The sequence below is a fragment of the Festucalex cinctus genome, chromosome 2, assembly GCF_051991245.1.
Source record: "Festucalex cinctus isolate MCC-2025b chromosome 2, RoL_Fcin_1.0, whole genome shotgun sequence".
Taxonomy (NCBI): domain Eukaryota; kingdom Metazoa; phylum Chordata; class Actinopteri; order Syngnathiformes; family Syngnathidae; genus Festucalex; species Festucalex cinctus.
Genome location: NC_135412.1, coordinates 19,856,332 through 19,874,326, shown reverse-complemented (window position 1 = coordinate 19,874,326; position 17,995 = coordinate 19,856,332). Strand labels below are relative to the sequence as shown.

At 39.9% G+C, this 17,995-nt stretch overlaps 2 protein-coding genes across 2 annotated transcripts in view; one reads left to right on the top strand and one right to left on the bottom strand.

Moving 5' to 3' along the window:
- LOC144014067 (uncharacterized) overlaps positions 1–17,995 on the bottom strand; it is a 491,860-nt gene that overhangs the window by 364,843 nt on the left and 109,022 nt on the right. The window lies entirely within an intron of this gene.
- LOC144015056 (extracellular matrix protein 2) lies at positions 770–12,070 on the top strand. The gene is made up of 9 exons (XM_077515373.1): positions 770–895; positions 2,576–2,815; positions 2,887–3,112; positions 3,853–3,968; positions 4,924–5,056; positions 5,133–5,290; positions 6,326–6,465; positions 11,170–11,496; positions 11,893–12,070. The coding sequence occupies exons 1-9, from the start codon at positions 779–781 to the stop codon at positions 12,068–12,070; spliced, it is 1,635 nt and encodes a 544-aa protein (XP_077371499.1). The 5' UTR covers positions 770–778.

Below are 17,995 nucleotides of genomic sequence, written 5' to 3'. Positions count from 1 at the left end.
AAGTCCCATCCGAATTAATATATATGTGCCATGTTTACCTCTGTGTCAAACGTCTAAAAATGTGAGGCAGACAGGAGGTTGGAAGAAGAAGTAAGAGAGGAGACGAGGAGGAGACGGGCGGGTCTGTGTATCTCATGCTTGGTCGAACATGGGCCTCTATTAACAATGTGAGATTTTTTTTTACCTCTCCACCTACAACATTACTCCTTCCCATCTTGTAACCTTGTACATGCAGCAGTCACTGAGGTGGCAAGGCTGCAGTAGAGTGAACCATTGCGGGGAAACTTTATTTTTCTTCCCACTGCAACGTTAATCGTCTCACACGTTGGAAAACAAAGGAACAAAAGAAATCTAATTTTATTTTCAAAAGTCCTTGGCTGATCTTCTTTTTTTTTTTTTTTAATGTAATTTTATTTTTTATTTTTTATTTTTTTTTAACTTCAACTGACGTCCTCCTCCAACTGAAACAAGTGGAATACAGAAGGAATATTCTATAATGCCACGGTCATGGGTAGTGTTCATTTGTCTGAGTGGCACATTTTTATCCGGACAAGGCATGTCATGTGACAAAGCTGTCGGACTGGAACCCCAGTCACTTCAACTGGAAAAAAAAGCCACCCCAGAAACTGGGATTCGTACCACGATGAAGTTACCAGATTCTGGAGTGTCTTTTCTTGCAGGTAAGTTCTGGATCAAGCTCATACTATTCTAATAAGGAAGAAAAAAAATAATGTTTCTATTTTTCAAAGGTGACGAAAGAGGAGACGATAATGTCCTGATGCAGACAGAAGAGCAGCACCAGGACCCCCAAAACCTGAAGGCTGACAGACAAAAGAGAGACGCCTGGTGGAAGAGGAAACATGCTGCCACAGTCGACTCCTTTGCATATAGAATAGTAAGACATGATACTCACTTTTCTGCCTGCTCTGTGTGTAGAAATGTCGGTTTGTAATATTTATTACCTTCGTGTGTAGTGTCAAACATTTTTATCGCGGGCCAGCGGGCCATATGAATTGTCCTCAGGTTGTTGGTTAGTGAAGCTACATAAATCAGGGACAGAAGGAATGGTCCCTTGATTAATTATTTTTTGTCATTGTTGTTTTACTTCTTTCTGCCCCTTTTCAGTTCTCTTATTTTTAAGGAATGAAATAAATTGAATTGAATTGAAGTGAATTAAATCAGTAAAAGGCAAAAAGCCTAATTAAATAAATGAATAAATAAATAAATCCCCTCAAAATCTGAATATTAAAATATGAATTAAAAACACTGTTATTATTATTATTATTATTATTATTATTATTATTATTATTATTATTATTATTATTATTATTATTATTATTATTATTATTATTATTAATTTTATTTTATTTTTTTAAACACACCCAATTAATTCTTATAAAAATGCCATCAACACAATATCTCCCAACCCCACAATATATGTTTTCCATAAAAATTAATGGAATGGTGCAAAAAATAGTGAACAAAATCCTGGAAAAATAATCAAAATCCAATATATATATATATATATATATATATATATATATATATATATATATATATATATATATATATATATATATATATATATATATATATTAGGAAAAAAGAAAATCCAAACATGCAAATACGCAAGTGAATTATGCACTTAACTACTTAATTTGTAATATCCTCATTTACCACTAGATGGCAGACATGTCTTAGTTGCGCTTACACCAGTGGCTGACACTGAGTTCACAACGTAATTAGGCGTATTATTTATTTATTTATTTATTTAATCATTTTTGCGGATTTGGACAAACATAATAGCCTATACCTCAATAATATTCGAGTTTTGAGTGACTCAATTTTTCAGGAAAGAAAATGCCCAAAATGGATTATTGCAATTTATGTTGGATTGCTGTTCAGGAATCTTGTGCCAACCTTGATTGGTAATTTCTGCAAGAGTGCCCTTTGCACTGGGGAAAAAAATACAAAAACACTATTATTTTTATATACTATTAATATATTGTTGTTTGCTAATTGTTTCAAACACTATGTCGTTGAATAGCAGATCTTTTATACACACATTAAAAAAAATGTGTGATCTAAAAATAAAGATAATAGCGCGTATGTATTTTGGACGTATGCATGTATTTTGTCCTTATTTAAAGTGGCATTTTGTCATACATTTGATCTGGTGGAAGTGTGTGGTCCTATGTCCCCTGCAGTAGCACTGATGAAAAATTGTGGCAATTACAAGGAAGTCATATATCCGTCCCCCAAAAAGTTAAAATAAATAAATAATTCCGTGTGTTGTGTTTGATATGTATATTGGTCATGGGCAAGAAATGTGGGGTGGGGAGCCCATGAAATGGGCTGCTCAATTTGATGTTTTCAATATAAGAATCACTTTTGGACGACTGTAGTTTACACAACAAACGCATGTTTCGGTTTTGGTGCAATAACCATTTGAAATTTCACGTGCGGGACAAAAAAATGTCGACCAAATCTGGAACGACACATTTGTACTTTTTAGTTTTTGGTGGCCTGCGTTGTGACCGGACGTGATGGTTGAGAAACACTGCTTTATTGTTAGGCAGGTTTAGGGCGACCCCTGGCGGGATGGAGGATGAACAAAAAAGGAGAAGAGGAGAGCAGCAACTTAATGGCTCTACTGAAGGAGTTTCATGCTGAGAAGAGGCAGCTCATGGATCAAGAGAAAGTGCAGGGGAAAGAGGAGGAGGAGGAGGAGGAAGAGGACGACGATGACGACGACGACGATGATGATGATGATGATGAGGACGATGATGATGAGGAGGAAGAAGATGAGGAAGAGGTTCAAACTTATTAAATTTAGTTGGTTTTTGAAATGTTTACTTACGCACATTACTGACTTGCTTGTCTCAGGAAGAAGAAGAGGAAGGGGAAGAAGACGGGAATGAGGAAGAGGAGGAGGAGGGGGAAGAAGAGGCCACTGAAGCTCCTGGCAGTCGCATTGAAACACAGAGCATCTCACCAGAGTCTCCCGTTGGTCAGTGTCAGACTGACAAGAGTGAAATCAGCTGCAGGGATGTCGGCATGACTCACCTGCCAATCATCCGCAACCTGGAGGCCACTAAGCTGGACGTGGGAGGTGTGTCACTTTCATTTATCAATACATCATTGGACCTGTCGTACGTGTCAATGCTCCTTCTTTCATTAGGTTTTCTTTCGTTTTATGAATAAGTTATGCACCCCCACCCTTCCACCCCCTGGCCTGCGCACATACGTTGGATGATAGATTGATGGATAGATAAATAGACAGACAGACAGACAGACAGAATTATACATCATATCCAATAACAGTGACCTCTGGCATCATAAGTCGCTTTTGTTGAGCGGAATCCTCGCATCTCCAGTACCTTTAAGACCTTTCAAGAAACTGAAAAAAAAACATTTTATCGCCAAATACAGCAAGCCATTTCTGATATGTCATAATAGTCAATCATTTGTGAAATAAACAAACAAACAACAACTACAAAAAAACAAAACAAAAAAAACACCCACGTTGGGACTGACAAATAGTATCACTGCATGGGGGGGGGGGGGGGGGGGGGACTTGACCAAATGTGGGCATGGCAGGGTTCTTGCCCAACAGTGACAAAATGTTATTTTGTATAAATGTTCTAAAACAGTAATTTAACTTTGAAAAATTGAGTTCACCCATTTTCTTTCTTTCTTTTTTCTTCTTCAGTTTAGCAGCAAAGGAGTGACAGGCACTATTGTTTCTATTTTATTCCGTAGCCATAGTAGCCATGCGTCCCAATACTTTTGCCTGCACAATGTCACTGCCTCTGTATCACACTGTATCATCCTGCATGTTTGTCTCCCCAGAGAACAACATCAGAGTCCTTCCTCCAGACGTTTTCTCCGGCGTGCCAAAGTTGGAATCCCTGGACCTGAGCAAAAACCAACTGGATGATGATTCATTCAGCCGAAACTCGCTGTCTGTGAGTAACCTTGTACCTACACATCTTTCCAGTTGCTCAAAATAGTGCACCCACCCACAAAAAAAAACAACTGTCCATATACCTTGTGGCTAAAACGTCATACAGTGAACAGATCATGTGAAGTCATGATGTCTTGCCCGAGCAGTTCCAGTCAAATTGGAGCCTTTGAAAGCCAACGGGGGGAGAAACTGTCGATTCCGAAGCAGGCCAACCTCGGCTTTGTGATAACATCGGCATGCACAGCATTCTGATGGAGTTACTTCAGCATAGGAGCGGCATCTTATTACATATAAGAAAGTTTTCAATGTATTTCCATTGATGTCAAATTCAAAAAAGGCCCTTGCATCTCATTAAAATCAAAGGCTAGTCGTAATCCCGGATGATTACAATAATTTGCGAGCGAGTGCTGGGAATCACATTAACTCATCCTTTCTAAGAATAACCGGCGCTCCAACCTCAAATTTGACCACAGGCCAAACGCACACAAAGATCCTGACCGCACTCGAGCGGCGACCAATCATTACGCGCCGCCACCAGAGCGCTCCGACGCCATTGGCTGCGCCGACTTGTCGGAAAACAGCTGCAGCCAATGACGTGGAGGAACGGGAATTATTTTTAGGTTTAGGAGAGATTCCCCCCCCGCCACCCCCGCTCACATCCCAGTAATGACAGAGGACTGATGAATTGGCTCGAGGGACACTGCAACGGATCCAGTCCACAGCTTTTAGATGACACGCATCAACCACGGCCGGCTTTCGCTCAATGCCACATTGATAGGCTGTACCAAAAATACAACATGATAGATGATACAGAAGACTCGCGCAGACTTATTTGGCGTTCTTTCACTTGGTTCGTTTCGCTCAAACTCTGTAATTCCATCGTCAGGATGAAAATGACAAGCATTTATTTTGTTCTTTGGCCGTTTGACGGCTCTTTTTTGATGTGTGCTCTTTAGAACTTGACCTCTCTGAAGAAGCTGAACTTAGATGGCAACCAGCTCACTGAGATCCCCGCGCTGCCGCCGGCTCTGGAAGAGCTGAGAGTGAGCAACAACAAGCTACGTGGCCTCTCCCCTCATTGTTTCGCAGGTAAACGTTGCGTCTGTACATTAAACAAGCGTCTCTATATGCCAATTATAGTAATGATGGGTGTGCCGGCCTTTAGGGTTGACGAACCTTTTGAGCCTGGAGCTGGACGGGAACGTTCTGCACGAGGGTGGCGTGTCACCTCAAGCGTTCAAACCGTTCAAGGGGCTTCGTCGCCTCAAACTGGAGAAGAACAGATTCCGTTCTCTCCCCCGCGGTCTTCCCCGCTCTCTGCAGGTGCAAACCTTTATTTTTTATCATTTATTTATTTATTTACATATAAAGTTCAATTAGCACCACAGTTCTAATAGTTTTGGATTATTATTACATTTTGATTTTTGTTTTTCAAATTCTGTTAGTTTTAATGCGGTTTTAAAGCAGGTGTGGCGGATTTCATTATGTTTTCTTTGTTTGAAGATGCTTCACTTTAGTTTGATTAGTTTTAGGATTAGCTTTAGTTTTATTTTTAAATAAGGGTAGCTAGCTAGCTAGATAGATAGATAGATAGATAGATAGATAGATAGATAGATAGATAGATAGATAGATAGATAGATAGATAGATAGATAGATAGATAGATAGATAGATAGATAGATAGATAGATAGATAGATGGACGGATGGATGATAGATGGATAGTTAGACAGACAGACAGACAGACAGACAGACAGATAGATAGATAGATAGATAGATAGATAGATAGATAGATAGATAGATAGATAGATAGATAGATAGATAGATAGATAGATAGATAGATAGATAGATAGATAGATAGATAGATAGATAGATAGATAGATGGACGGATGGATGATAGATGGATAGTTAGACAGACAGACAGACAGACAGACAGACAGACAGATAGATAGATAGATAGATAGATAGATAGATAGATAGATAGATAGATAGATAGATAGATAGATAGATAGATAGATAGATAGATTTTTGCATTTGTTGAATATTAATTAAGTAGCATAATGTTTTTATCCATCTCAGGCGGTGACCATTTTAACATTTTTTTCCAGTTGACAGCAAGTGGCAAAATGGCTGCCCCCTAATATAGATAAAAACAGACATATTTTGCAGCTTCATTCATCTGCTGCAAACACAACATTGAATCAGAATGTCATAGTGTGACCGCATATAACATATTGTCAAGAATTTTTTTTAACTTCACCTTCAACTATCCTTGACGACCACTAATTGAGAAAGAAATGTACCTTTATTCCTATGTGCACTTTTTTTCTCTTCTATTAATTCTGGCTTTTCTTTGAAACAGACATTAGAAATGGATGAAAATCTGATTGAGGAGGTGACGGAGGAAGCACTAAGGGGCTGCAGTCATTTGAAAACGTTGGACCTGAGTCATAACCTCCTCCGTGAGGACGGCCTGGCCCAACATGTCTGGAGCAGTCTTCGGTATTTCCAGCCAATCACGTCCATCCATAACCATTGTTTCGCAACTTTTGATGAGTCATCATGGCAAATAGTTGACAGCAGAAAAACCTGTGATATCGCACAGTGGTTGGGAATCACTAATCTATAAAACACACTGCAGTTCCCTTGTCAGTCACAAGGGGGTAGGCAGGTGCCTCTTGGAAATGTGATTATTATACTGCCTGCATTTTTTGATTTATGGTAAAGATGATCGCGGTCTAAACTTGTGGCAGATAAACTCCCATCCAAAGAAGCATTCACTGACAGATCATCAGGCTATGACGCATTCGTACACACGCGCACGCTCACGCACACACAATAAAATACCGGTACAAATTAGAGCTTGCAGTCGATCCTTTCAAATTCCCATCATCAGTGTCAGTTATTATGAATTATGCTCTTATGTCCTTCTTTTGCTTATACACACGGTCACAGATTCTCAGGCCTAACGCTGACCATGTGTATGGAGATGAGCAGCCGTGTGCGAGTGAGGGCAATTGCACGTCTCAATGTGTTTGTGAGTTGTGCATAAATATAGTTAATTCCTGTGGGTTTTTTTTTTTTTGCTCCCTGGGATTCTTCTGAACCACAGTGGGAGCTTCTGGGAGAGCTAAGGAAAAGCAAAACTGTGGTTAAAAAAAAAAAAAAAGACGACAAAAGTCAAGCAATTTGAGAGGCAGCATGGATATTGTGAAAAGTTGCAAAAAGATACAAATACGTCATATTCAATGACACCGGCTGCAGCCATTAGATGCTTTGAACAGGATATTGTTATTCACTTTAATGACAATACATCCCAAGAATTCTGAAGTCCATTACTTTTAAAATGTGGGAGAGCACGCCACAGAGGGGAATCTTGTTGTTGACAACTCTGCTAAATTTGAATGTCTTAAAAAAAAACATGTATAATGAGGTGTTCAAATTGTGAAAATCCACCGAATGCATGCACTGAAAGTCACGCCCCACCAAACTGCCAACTGTCAATCAAAAGCCGCTTCTACAAGTGCTTCATCATCTAGTACCGCTTATGCAAACACATGTTTGAGTCGTGGAAACATAAAAATCCTGAAGAAACACACTCCACAATGTCAGTTAGCATTCATTGACAAAGGTACAAACATATACAAGTATAAGCTATGACTAGAGCGACGCCAATATGTTTTTTTTCAGGGCCGATACCCGTACTGATTGTTAGTAGTAGTACTCAAGGAGGCCGAGAACTGATATTTGGAGCCTATAGTCATATTCACTAAAAGGGAAAATATTGGCATAAACAGTTTAAAAATACAAACTCTAGCTCTTACTATTACTATTATTATTATTATTATTATTATTATTATTATTATTATTATTATTATTATTATTATTATTATTATTATTATTATTATTATTACTATTATGATGTTTTTTCATTTTTAAGCATATGTTTATTGAACATGCCCTCCGATTGGCTGGCAACCAGTCGGGGGTGTACCCCGCCTACTTCCCAAAGTCAGCTGAGATAGGCTCCAGCACCCCCCGTTACCCTTGTGAGGAATAAGCGGTCAAGAAGATGGATGGATGGATGGAAGGATGTTTATTGAACATCCTTTCGGGTTCGTAAAATATTGGAGTTAAAAATAAATAAATAAAACATCAATAAACATCTTTGTTTTACAAATCTAACAAAAAGTTCAGGAATCTTCTAGGGGCAGTAGAATGTCTTCAAAAGTTAAATGAAAACTTAAGTAAATAGTTCCCTATTGTTTGCTACAGTAAATCTTTTTTTTTTTTTTTTTTTCAAAAAATATATGAAGTATTAAAAATCTTAGTTTTAATTTCAAAGAAGTGCCAAGAGTTCCCAGGGTCAGAAGCATCTCGGAAATGTAAATAATTAATTCCCTGATTCCCCCCCCCCCCCAAACACTTCTTTTTTTAAATGGCTATATTATTGGCTGTATGATTTTTCAAAATGGCCGATGCCAATATTTGTCAAAATGCTGAAGATAGGCGCTGATAATCAGTCCAACCTTCGACTATAAGGTTGTAGAACGCACTAAAACTAAAAATAAATCAAATATAAACAAGCAAAATTCTACATGAGCGAGTAATCCAAAACTAATCCCTTACTGACCCCTAGTGGCTGGAGAAAACATCTACAAAGTCTGATGGCTGGAATATATCCCACCCGGTTATCGCAGGCCTTTCTATGCTGCACAGTGAGGGACTTGCCAGCCTGGAGCTCTGGTCCGCACACTGGCTCGGAAGTTTTACAAAAATGGTTTCCTCCTCTTTAGTTTTCCGTCTTTTTGCTGATCATGGCTGACAATGAGATGCTTGAAAGTGGCCACGCTAGCAGGCTGACTGTGACATTTTTGGGGAGCTGGCATAGCTAGTTAGCGAAATGCACGTTGCACTTGCGTCGGATAACCGTTGAACCGCAAATCCCTCAGAAGGTCACTGCTCTGTTTTCGCCATGCCCCCAAAATGTTGGTGGCTCCTGATTTTTGTGTTTTCGTTGTTTTAAAAAAAATTAACTTTAATATTGAGTGGCACATTGCTATTAACATTCATGATAATAAATCCCACAAATCCATCCATCCATCCATCCATCCATCCATCCATCCATCCATCCATCCATCCATCCATCCATTCATCCATCCATCCATCCATCCATCCATCCGCCCGGCCGTCTGTCCGTCCGTCCATCCGTCCGTCCGTCTGTCCGTCCGTCCGTCGTCTGTCCATCCATCTGTCCACCCATCCATCCGTTCATCTATCCGTCATCCGTCCGTCCATCTGTCCATCCATCCATCCATCCATCCATCCATCCATCCATCCATCCATTCATCCATCCATCCATCCATCCATCCATCCATCCATCCGCCCGTCCGTCCGTCCGTCCATCCGTCCGTCCATCTGTCCGTCCGTCCGTCGTCTGTCCATCCATCTGTCCACCCATCCATCCGTTCATCTATCCGTCATCCGTCCGTCCGTCTGTCCATCCATCCATCCATCCATCCATCCATCCATCCATCCATCCATCCATCCATCCATCCTTTTTTCTAGCCGCTTTTCCTCATACGGGTCGCAGAGGTGCTGGAGCCTATCCCAGATGGCTTCGGGAAGTAGGCGCCCTGAACTGGTTGCCACCCAATCCAGGTCCCAGAAATCCATTACTTTTAAAATAGGGGCAGCGACATTTTAAAAGTCGACCATGTAAAGAGAGACAGTAATTAAATGCTTCACTGTTCTCTCTGAGTAGCACTCGATTGCAGGTTTGAGTAATTCTTCCTAAAAGTACTTCCGAATGGTCTTGTAGAAATCATGAAAGTGTGCAAAAGTTCGGCTCCACAATTTTGGTGTGCTTTTGCCACTAATGGTAGTGAACATTACCTTTGCCAAAGGCGCTGACTGACACACCCAGATGCCATGCCAGACCCTGACCTCTGGACTTGTTCATGAGAACTGTCTGGATGAGTCTTTTTTTACTCAGCCGCAGCATACGTTTCTTCCAAAACAAGTCTGAATTCTGGTTTGTGTGACCACAATTAACTTTTCTAATAATGCACACACACACACACAAAATGGCGATGCACCCCAGGCGCCTTTGAGCTCAGAGTCGGAGACAAAACAATTTCACTTGCTACGATTCTCTCATCAGTTTACAGGCTGTGTGTTTTCACGATAATGTACATGTGTTAGGCGCCATGTTTTGGGTTTGGACCGGAGTACCTGGAATTTAGTGTTAGGTTTTCCTCACTGTCTTGTGTTGTCTGCTCGTTGTGTCATTATCGTCTCCACCTCGTCTCGTCGGCTTTGCGTCTCCTGTGTCGGCCAATCGTCCGCTTCTTTCCCCGGGCGTCTTCTCCAACTGTCTCCTGTCATTAGCTTGTGTGCATTTAGGTTCCAATGTTGGTTCACTCTTGCTTGTTCCCTGGCTTCACTTATGTGGTTTCTTGTGCTCCTATCTTGGAAAATCTCAAGTGGCTTTCCTTGTGTGGGCTTTTTAGAAAATAAAGTGTTTTTTACGTCTTCCTGCTCCCTCAACCTGTGCTTCTGAGTCGTGTGTGTTACAGTATGTGACCAGAAAATGCAGTAGCAGATAGCACTGTTGCACCTAGTTTGCCACGAGGCCCCCCGCTCCTTAACTCATTCAAACCCCAAAACGTGTAAACACATTTTTTTTTTAAATACGTTGTCCTTCACTCTCAAAAACTTATTTACACATTATTTAAATGCAAGAGCATACAGAAAGCTTTGATGCAGCTTCTGACACGAATAGGTGGCTTAAAACAATGGAAGTTATTACAAAAAACGGCCAGCAGGTGGCAGCAGAGTATAAAAGATCAGCCAAGGCCATGTTGCAACAAGCTCTTTTTGTCACATGTTTTCACCAGGAATGTGAATAATGATGAAAATTAATTTCTAACTTACTAATGGCTGCAAAATGGAAACAGATACAAATATACTTTTTTTTTCCCTGATGAAAGTAGAGACTCTAATCTTTCTTTTGGAAGGTTCCATGTTTTTATAGCAATAGAACACAATATTCTGTGGGCCTTGCAAAATCAGTCAAAATCCAGAAAAACGGCCGGGAGCGATGGAGGTTTGCTTCAGTGAAAATGGCTGTGAGTGAACGACTTAAACCAAGTGCAGTCTACTCCCAGTATGTAATTAACAAATGCTTGATTGTTTTTTCCACAGGAGACTTGAAGCCTTGGACATGTCTCACAACCAGCTGACATCAATGGCCACGATTCTTCCTCACCGTCTCGTCAAACTGAACCTCCAACAAAACAACATCAGCCGCATCCCCGCTAACGTCTTTCGCCACCTGCGGCCTGGCCTGCAGTCGCTTGGTCTGTCCCACAATGCCTTGCGGGATGAGGGTATCGTGCGGGGCTCTTTTGTCGGAACCTTCCGCTCGCTCGTTGAGCTCCTGTTGGACGACAACCATCTGGGCGAGGTCCCTCATTGGGTTCGACAGTTTAAGAATCTTCAAGTACTGCGGCTGGACAGTAACTATATCAGGTGGGATTTTCTTCTTTTTTTTAAATCTGCTATGAGAAACAGTTAGAGAAACCTGCACTTGCTTATTTTTTTCTTTGATCAAGCAATTCCAGCAATTAGTAATGTTGGGCCAATAAAAATTCAATAATTTTGATTGGTTTGTCTTGTTTTACTTTGTTACTTTTTCATTTGGCAAGCAAGAAAGACTTGATCTATTTTGTGAGACTAAAACTAATACTAAACAAACTTAAGCTAAAACAAAGACAGTTCAAATGAATAAAAACTAATAAAAATTAACAAACATGCTTAAAAATGAATTCAAACTGAATTTAAAAAACAAAGTCTAAAGAAAATACAAACTACCTATAATGCAAAACCCAAAACTGTTATCATGGTTGTTGCATGTTGTGTTTGCAGGCTGGTGAGGCGGTGGGGAGTGTGTCATCCCCAAAATTCTGGCTCCACCTTGGCTTCAGTCCACTTAGAAAATAACCTGTTGGTACCAGACAAGATTCCCTCAAATGCCTTCGCTTGCCTCACAGATGCCGAAGGACTCGTTATCTTTCCGCAGCGAGGGGATTTTCCCGAAATCTAGACGTCAACGTGACCTCACCGGATTTGCGTATCAAACCGCAGCAAAGGCTAAGCATGCTAAGACTGAACAATTTCCAACAACATGGAATCTGCTCAAGACAACACACATCCAGAAATAATTTGGATGTGATTGCACTGACAAAGCTAATATTTTCCAATTGGTTATGTTGACATATTTTCAAAGAAGATCATTGTGTATTCTTTTTTCTAATAGAAAAAAAAATATTATTTTCTATTAGGCCTAAGCCAAGAGTTTTAGATATGTAATTAGATATTGAAAAAAAAGAAAAAAAAAGAAGAAAAAAAAAAGATATATTACAGTATGTATGAAGTCCTACTAAATTCATGTTTATGCTTCTCAGCTACATGTACAGATACACATAAACTGGTAGAGCATCATAGAGCTAAACTTTGGTCTTTTCAGTCATTTATGTCTCGGTATGGGCTGATATCAGATTCTAACTATATGATAACCTTGAACAAAATTAGTGCGGTTTACAGTATGAAAATTACAGCTCTTAAATGACCTTTTCAATTAATTTATTTATTTTTTTAATATTTGGGTAAATAAGAAATATCCCCCCATTGAACACAACCTATTTTATTTTTAAACAAAATATAGAAATTTGATATAGAAATGTGTACCATGTTAAGTTTGAATAAATGTTCTCTTTTATTTAATCTTAGTTAGTCACAGTGTTCCCTCACTGGTGAGCTATTTTTTACAACAGTCCAGTGGACTACTCATGTTGTCTTTGGGGCTAACTAGTACCCGCTGGGACCATTAAAATAAATAAATAAATAAATAAATAAATAAATAAATAAATAAATAAATAAAAATAAAAAAGACAATACACATTAATCAACAGAGCACAATTTGCACATCTTTTGTCTAACTCCCTCCTCTCCCCATTCGTAACTGCTCACCCCTCCCTCTCTGCTCGCTAAGAAGGAGGGAAGAAAAAAAAAAAAATTACTCAACCCTGCAAGTGGCCAACCATATTGTGCCCTTCTTTGAAGTCCCCTAAAAAAAAAAATAAAAAAAAAAGGGAACAGGACAATTCATTACCTGAGACAGTCAGTATTAGCGGTTATTTAAACCTTGATGGTAAGCCGTCAAACCAGTAATTGGCCCATGACTATTTACACCACCATACAGGGAAGCCACAATTAACCATTTATTTAGTAATTTGCCTTCACTACCTTTGATAAACTTTCATATCTACCATAATGTTTTCCTTCATTAAATTCATGTCAACATCTTTTCATTTGTGTCTTTCAATTATCGAGTCTTGGCGGGCTTGTTGGGCAGCATACCTTTATTATTATGAGATCGTATTATATTTTAGATTTATCAGCAACGTCATTGCTCTTTTACTGCCTTTTGCCTCATTGCAACTGAACAACGGTTGCCATTTCGGCAGAGTGGAATCTGTGTGATGTAATGGTTTGACTTTTTCTCATTTAGGTTTGTGGATTCGTGTTGGATGCGTTTCCCTTTTGGTTAGATGATGTTCATGTCCCTCTGTGTCTTGTGGCTTGTCTTGTTATGAGTATCACCTGTTTCTCCTCCAAATCGTTCTCCTCTGTGATTGGTCTTCTTATACTTCGATTCTCTGCAGTCTTGTCTGTTCATTGTCACCATGTATGCGTGGTTGCTCCTCGTAATCTTTTTCGCCTATGCTCCTAGATTTGTCATTTTTGCCAATAAATCTCAGTTTGAGTCTGCCTGCCTGTGCAACCACCTATTTTTCTGCATGTGACTTCAGTGTTGACATAGTGCTAATATACTGTAATTAGGAGTTACCGTAAGAGCAACCTGGGTGAAAGCCCAAGTTATTTTAACATTCTTGTCGTATTTACTCTACTGCTGGATGGATGGATGGACTTATTTGCTCATTACTGGCAGTGCAATAAAATCAAATGTATTGGTTAACATTGTAATTAGTTGGTATACAGTCAATCCAACAAATCCTTCATGTGGTCAGAAACAGCTCTACAAATCAGTTTTGAAGCTGTCCCTTCAATGTGACATTCCAACTGCCTTCTGCACATGACCTTGAAGAACATTTAAAAATAGGATTAAGACTAGAAAAAGAATACAGAAAACAATGAAAGGTAAGGAATAATTTAGAAAGACACTAAAAATGTTGACAAATGGAAAGGCAGCTGGTCCTGATGGCATACCTGTGGAGTTATGGAAGTATTTAGGAGATGTTGCTGTGGAGCTTTTGACCAGGATTTTAAGTAGAATTCTAGAAGGCGAGAAGATGCCTGAGCGGGAATGAAAGCAGAGTGTGCTGGGATCAAGTTGATGGGCCACACAATGAAGTTATAGGGAAGGGTAGTCGAAGCAAAACTCAGAACAGGAGTGTGAAGAACAGAATGGTTTCATGCCAAAGAAGGAAGTACTACAGATGCATTATTTGTGTTGATGGAAAAGTAAAATGATTGTCTTGACTAAAACTAGAGTAAAAATGTTGACAGTTTTTGTTGACTAAAACTAGACGAATAAAATTATGGGGTATATTCACTAAGAATGCGCTGCGTCCGGTAATAGCGCGAAATATTGCACCACAACTGCACCCGCAGTCTGCGCCCAGTTACCCACCTATTCACTAAGGATATTGCTCTAATGACATACCGGCGCAAACACGGCCACAAAACTGACAGCTTGGAGCAAATTTTCACCTGATTTACCACACATGGCAATGGATTTGCGGCAAGAACATGGTTGTTATAGTAACAGTTGCGAGAAAGATGACATTATCAGAAAGCGAGGTTGGACCGAGAGTAAGCGTTTATGGCGCCATTAAGGCCTGGTTCACACGGCAGGAGAATTGGCCCGATTTTAGCCCCGAATTTCCCCTCCCGACAATCGTATCAGGACGCGCCGAGACGCAAGCGATAATCTTCACGGATAATCCTGCCGTGTGTGTTGTCACCACACACGACGCCTCCCGATATCGGCGCTCGGAAGGACCCCCGACTTGAAATCGGGCATATCCAACATATTGGGTTTTTTGGCCCGACTTCGCTCCGAGCAGCCGTTGACAGTGACGTGCAGCCAATCAGAAAGTGAGCCAGCGAGGAAGCAGGTGGGGAATCCAAAATCCAAACAGTCATGAAGCACCAGGAAGTCAGTGCTCGCTATTACACCGTTATTATTATTATTATTATTATTATTATTATTATTATTATTATTATTATTATTTTATACACGCACACACATTCTCCACAAATGCCAGTGCCACATGCGCTGCTGTCATGATCCCGAGATCGAGGTTGCGTCAGGTTAATGCTTTCCAAAAACGTTATTTTCTTGGACTAAAATAAAGACTAAAATGTTAGATTTATAGGCAACTAAAATGGATTAAATACAAATGGGATGAGTTTGACTGGCTATGTTTAAAAAAACAACAACACAAAACAAGAATGATTGAAACTGGACTAAAACTGAGACTAAATTTAAAACTGGCTGATAAAATTATCAGTCCGGAGCGACGGTGAGTGTGGTAAGGCGGGGAAGAAACTCAACCAAGCAGGTAAGTGTCATGGGTGTTATGTGATACAAGATTCTCTGCTCGGATGAAGGGGAAAGCTTATAAAACAGTGGTGAGGCCAGCCATGATGTACGGATTCGAGACCGCAAGCACTGAAGAAACGACAGGAAGCGGAGCTGGAGGTGGTGGAAATGAAGATGTTGAGGTTTTCATTAGGAGTCACCAGGATGGATAGTAGGCTATTAGAAATGAGCTCATCAGAACGGCAGCCAAGATTAGATCTCTGTGTGGGTGTGTGTTTGAAAGAACTGACTTAAATAAACTATGGCAAAGATTAAGAATGATACGCTGTTGCAACCCCTAATGTGAAAAGCTGAAAGGAAAACAACAGAAGAAGACTATGAATGCAAGCTTTCATGAAGTTGTACTGTAAATGCAAGTAATTCCTTCTTGTAAATTAGAGACGTTCTCCTGCAGATCCTTAGAAGCTGGATCGACTTTGGAATAAAGCCTCCCCAGAGCTGCTTTTGCACCATTTACATTTATACGCTTTCTGCCGGGGAGAGTAATCACATGTTACATTTCTCGTTCTCAGTCTTGCGCATGTGGCGCAGCTTCCATTCTGCATAATTGTACAGTATTTTGCCAACAGTATATTACCGTCTAAGGAACTGCTCAGTCACCGCGCTTTCAAGCAGAAGCGAGCTGCTTCACAAAAAAAAAAGAAAAAAAAGACCAAAGCGAATTAGCACTCGTTGCCATCTCCCCTGCGATTCCGCTCTGATCTTAAATCCGCCACTTGTCACTTTTGGGTATTTTCAAATCTGACAGGCTTCCCTCTCCAGTGCCATCCATCATCAAGTGTGTGACAGTACAGTTGAACCCACATCCCAACCAACAGATGTTTAATATGTCATCGCCAGCCCGACTGTAATAAGTTAGCAGGAGATCGGCGTGGTCCGTTTCGTCTCAGATGCCGTATATGTTCAGCTTTGTGTGTTTGTTAGGAAAGAAAGCTCAAAAGCCGGATGAATAATTCTGTCCTACCTGTAAAATGTGCTTCATAGTTGTCTTCAGAATTCAATCTCATGTTAAATTGACATATTCGTCAGGCTTTCATTTCCACCTGTTCTCGTCAGTCCCGACCTGAGCGTCTACCAATCAGCTCCCTCCTGCCATGTGTGTCTTGTCCAGGTGTGCCTCATTGTCTCGTCAGATTGCTTGTTTTTAGTTCACCACTTTCTTTCGGTCTGTTCGCTCTTGCTGCTGTTACGAGTCCTGTTAATCTTGTTGCGTTACGTCTCACTTCGTCATGAGTTTATTCCCTGTTGCTTTGAACACTGCCTGTTGACTTTAATGTGGTATTTTCATTCTTTTTCTCTGGACTGCTCTTTTGCCTCTTTATTTTTGTAAATACATCATTTGTCACCGTCACCCAAATTTTCAATTCTGACACACACCTTGTCTGGAAAAACAAAAACAAAAAAACAAACAAACAAACAAACAAAAAACACTTCAGCTAAACTTTGGCTAGCAGATGACATGGATAGCAATGTTTTTCTTTTTTTTTTTCTTCAAATTTCATCATCATTTAAAGGGAGTCTTCTTGTCACATAGCATCATTCAACACTGCTCAAAATTGTTGCAGTTGCACATGTTTGCAAGGCATGAACTTATAGCTAAGGTAAACCAGAATGTGATTTTTAGAATATTATTACAATCGCCACACATACTTACCTTTATGCGATTTAATTGTTAGCTGGGCCTTTGAGAGAAGCATGATTAAATTAAGCAAGCATGAATAAGCCCATGATGAAATTGCTGTAAATTTGATGGCCTTGCTTCTTTTAGCTGGGTTTGACATAAGAAAGTGAGAAAGTTTGTCAGTGGTATTCCTAAAACATGTGTTTTAACTGTATATTTGGGCCAAAATTCAACTACAAAATATAGCTCAATTAAATTAAGGCATATTGATCTAAACATCGATTCGCCACACCGCTTATCTTGTTCAGTGTTTTTGGGAAGCTGGATCTTATCCCAGCTGATTCTAGGGAAATGACAGACTACACCCTGGCCTGGACTGACCACAAGGTCCAGACAGACTATTAACACACGTCAAACCATCACTGAGTAGGAATTGAGCCCACGCTACCTTAGAATGATCTAGTAGTTCATGCTAGAAATTACCAGAGTAGAATGCAAGATAGCATTTTTCCTCAAAATGAATATTTAAAATGTAAACAACAATGAAAATGAGGATTACTATCACAAAACTGTCCCTTTCTCGTGTCATTTCCTGGCATACTCAACTGGTAAATTACACATAATTTGGCCAGGGAATGAATAATTTGGGGATTGACTTTATATGATCATCCAAAGAGGCTCGAGCAAACAAGTTGGTGCACTAATACATGGAGACCCAG

What these genes read in the sequence shown, in the direction of transcription:
- LOC144015056 (XM_077515373.1), top strand. Translation starts at nt 779, where the DNA reads ATGCAGACAGAAGAGCAGCACCAGGACCCCCAAAACCTGAAGGCTGAC. An exon ending in CTCCCCTCATTGTTTCGCAG is followed by an intron (nt 5,057 to 5,132) that starts GTAAACGTTGCG and finishes GCCGGCCTTTAG; the next exon opens with GGTTGACGAACCTTTTGAGC. An exon ending in CATGTCTGGAGCAGTCTTCG is followed by an intron (nt 6,466 to 11,169) that starts GTATTTCCAGCC and finishes TTTTTTCCACAG; the next exon opens with GAGACTTGAAGCCTTGGACA.